The 3,662-nt window shown below is 32.8% G+C and overlaps 1 protein-coding gene across 3 annotated transcripts; it reads right to left on the bottom strand.

Moving 5' to 3' along the window:
- Positions 1 to 694: 694 nt before the first annotated feature.
- Positions 695 to 3,181, bottom strand: LOC107888951 (pentatricopeptide repeat-containing protein At3g04760, chloroplastic). 3 transcript variants are annotated; one of them, XM_016813227.2, is made up of 3 exons: positions 3,079 to 3,181; positions 2,209 to 2,364; positions 695 to 1,693 (listed from the first exon to the last, which is right to left on the bottom strand). In XM_016813227.2, exons 2-3 carry the CDS (start codon positions 2,260 to 2,262, stop codon positions 1,040 to 1,042), a joined length of 708 nt encoding a protein of 235 aa, XP_016668716.2. In that variant the 5' UTR covers positions 2,263 to 2,364; positions 3,079 to 3,181; the 3' UTR covers positions 695 to 1,039. The 3 variants fall into 3 exon arrangements, 1 of the variants encoding a protein (XP_016668716.2); XR_005901787.1 differs by lacking the exon at positions 3,079 to 3,181 and having other exon boundaries at positions 695 to 1,330; positions 2,209 to 3,066; XR_005901788.1 differs by lacking the exons at positions 695 to 1,693; positions 3,079 to 3,181 and adding an exon at positions 1,792 to 2,113 and having other exon boundaries at positions 2,209 to 3,066.
- Between the last annotated feature and the right edge of the window lie 481 nt (positions 3,182 to 3,662).

Genomic DNA, 3,662 nt, shown 5'->3' with positions numbered 1-3,662 from the left:
CCTAAAAAGGTTGGTGGCGACTCCCGTTTTCAAAATCTCCCTTTAAAAATGTTTTCGACAATACACACACATCACCTACCCTACATTTAAGATGTTTGGCATGAGATGCTCTAGATGGAAAAAAAATCGATGCTCCTGAAAGCAAGGACTTTTCCCTTTCCATTGCACACGAGAACAAGAGAAAACTTGTGAGGTTGATTCTCAATATTAATGATTTACGTGTCTTTTCTCTGGTGAAAAAAATCAACACATAGATTCAATAAAAAGTATCTTCGTTTGGCCATTGATTAAGAACTTTTCATACCTGATTCAGGCTTGAATCTTCATAAATGTTCTTAGAAAAGACCAAGCGAGCCATAATTTGCTCCAAGCAATCATATGAAAAGAAACTTCAAAAACTAAATAAATCAGCCAGCTATTGTCTTTTGATCTTTTTCTTTCTAAAAGTCATTACTTATCACCCAATCTAGAACTTTAGCGACTTTAGGAAATCTCTTTATCGAACCATTTGAAACTGCTTGGCTAAGGATCCCTAAAGTTACCTTATCAGGTTGAAAGCCCTGTACTACCATTTGAACCATTTGGAACTTTTCATACCTGATTCAGGCTTGAATCTTCATAAATGTTCTTAGAAAAGACCAAGCAAGCCATAATTTGCTTCAAGCAATCATATGAAAAGAAACTTCAAAAACTAAATAAATCAGCCAACTATTGTCTTTTGATCTTTTTCTTTCTAAAAGTCATTACTTATCACCCAATCTAGAACTTTAGCGACTTTGGGAAATCTCTTTATCGAACCATTTGAAACTGCTTGGCTAAGGATCCCTAAAGTTACCTTATCAGGTTGAAAGCCCTATACTACCATTTGAACCATTTGAAGATATTAAGCTTCATGTCTTCATACGTCATATGATACAAGATCCTTTGAATTATTGTAGAGTTTCCTAGCCTGCATGCAGTAGACAAAATTGCATTGACAGTGACCGCATCAGGCCCATTCACATCCCACTCAAAATGGTACAAAAGCTCCATGGCCTCATTAATATTTTTTTTCTTTACAAAAACCACTCAACATAGTATTATACGACACATTGTTTGGCTTAAAGCCAACTTTCATCTTGCGCTTCAACTGAGACAATGCTTCTCTTGATTTATTCTCTTGACATAAACATTGGAAGTAAATATTATAGACAGCAACATCTGCAGCTCCATTGGAAAATATATCAAGCAATAGTTCACATGCATCCCCTACTTTTCCTATTTTGAGCAGGCCTCCACACAAAGCAGCATATGAATATGAATCCGGAGAAAGACCTTTTTGATCCATCACCTGAATTAACTCAGAAATGTCATCTAGTCTATCTCTATGGAAAAGCTCACGAAGAATGACATTATAAGTAAGTAGGTCAGGGTTACAACGTTCCCTTTCCATCTTACTGACGAAGTTCATAGCCTCCTTAAACTTCCCATTATCAAAAAGAAACTTAACAATTATCATGTACGTAATCACATTAGGCTTACAACCATTATTTTGCATGAAATCCAGCCATTGAAAAACATTATCTTGCATTCCTTCTCTACAGAACCCATAAATCAAAGCAGTATAGGAACACACACTATGAACAAACCCTTTCTTCTTCATCAAATAAAACAATTGCAAAGTAGTATAACTTCGACTGGTCTTGCATAAAGCCTGTAGAATAGGATTATAACAATAAACACTATAAATATAACTTTTTCTCAAAAGAACAGAGAACACAAAACATGCATCAGAAACCATCCCAGCATCACTAAGCATTAAAATAAATTTATTCAAAGTTGGTTCTGTTGGGTGATAATCATACCTCAACATGAGCTTAAAAACAAGAAGACCATCAAGTAAATTCCCTACTTTGACAGCCATTTTCAACGTTTTTGATAAAGAAGTAAAGGATGGAACAAAATGATTTCTATACATCTCTTCAACAATAAAAATTGCATGTTTCAGATCACCAAGAAGTAACATTCCATTAAGAAGGGTATTAAAAGTGGATGCAACTGGTGGAGGACCAAATCTCTTCATCCCGGTATATATTTCAACCAACTCTTGCCAACACGTGTTCTTAGACTTCAACTAAAAGGACATCAAAGCATTACAATCATACACAGTTGGTTTCCCATCAATGTTTTTCATCAAATTTAGAGCAGAGAAAGCATTGCTAAAGTCACCTGAGATAGCATAACTCTGTATCCTCTGTTGTAATTCAGGATAGTCAGAAACATGGGTATCGATTTCTTTGAAGTAATCTACTGTATTTAGAGCACATGAAGTAGAAAAACGAGCTAGAACACGAAACTTTTTGTAAACTCTACATGAATAAGTAACTGCAGAAGATAAACAAAAAGGCATGGAAGTTTAAATAAAAAATTTAAACTTGGGAGATACAATTGCATTTAATAAATATTTGTAGGTACCCTTTCGTAGCGGATACAAAGAAGAAAGAAGAAAGGGAAACAGAAGAGAAGAAAAGAAATGGAGAGGGGAATAGAAGAGAAGAGAAGAAATGGTCATTTTTAATGGTGGAATTGAAACAGAAGAAAATCGGTGTTCTTCTAATTTTCCTGAAAATGTCTTACCGAATTAGAAACGGTAAGACATTTTCCAAAATTAAGGGGTTTTTTTCCGTGTTTTGTATTTGATTTTCCCTTGGGAAAATATTTTCAACCAAACAAACGACGGAAGAGCCTGAAAACCTTTTCCGGAAAATATTTTCCTTCCAAACAAACAGACCCTAACTCAAAACAAATTTTCTAGAGTCCCTATAGAATTTCTTACTTCTCAATTGAACCTCTAATTTTAATTTTTTTTGCACTAAATAGTCCTTATTGTACAGAATTGTAATCTAACTTTACAATTTAACCCTATTTCACTTTTATCCTTAAAATCTATCAAAATAACACCAAGAACTTCAATTTCTCAATAATAGCAACTACTATTAACCTAAAAAATTCTAAAAATTTTAGCATTGGTAAGATAGCTCATGATCTAAGGATTCCAAAAACCTAAAATTTATGGGAAAAGGATCAAAATATACTAACCAAATTAAGCTTCAAAATCTAAATACCATGGCCGAAAGCTCCTTCTACCTTTCTTTTGTTTCGGTTTTTGCATGCAAGAAATGAGAGGAAATGTTTTGATTTTGTTCCACTTTCCGTATCATATTATTAGATTATGTTTTATTTTAATTTAATTTATTTTATATATTTACCCACCAACTCTCAAAAGTTTTAACATATATAATAATAGTATATAATATCTATATTTTACAAAGTCATGATCGACTATTATAAAAACATAACTATAATGGCATAATTATTATATAAGTCCCTAAAACAATTCCTATCTTATAATTTAATATCTTTTCGCACTTCTATCACTTAAATAATTTAGTTCCTGTACCTTAATTAAAAGCTAATTCAGCGAGAATTTCTAACCGAAATTTTAACTCACTTCTAAGATAACTCCGTAAATATTTAATAAAAATATTTATGAGTCTGGTTTATGGAAATGGGGTCCCGAAAGTGCACTTTTCAACAACACTGATTTTCGGGTCGTTACATTTTATTCCTTTGAGTTAAATTCGTTAACTCAGTACAATCTTATTTTATCTTATTATCATCAT

Source organism: Gossypium hirsutum, chromosome A09, assembly GCF_007990345.1.
Source record: "Gossypium hirsutum isolate 1008001.06 chromosome A09, Gossypium_hirsutum_v2.1, whole genome shotgun sequence".
NCBI lineage: Eukaryota > Viridiplantae > Streptophyta > Magnoliopsida > Malvales > Malvaceae > Gossypium > Gossypium hirsutum.
This window is presented reverse-complemented; position numbering and strand designations above follow the sequence as displayed.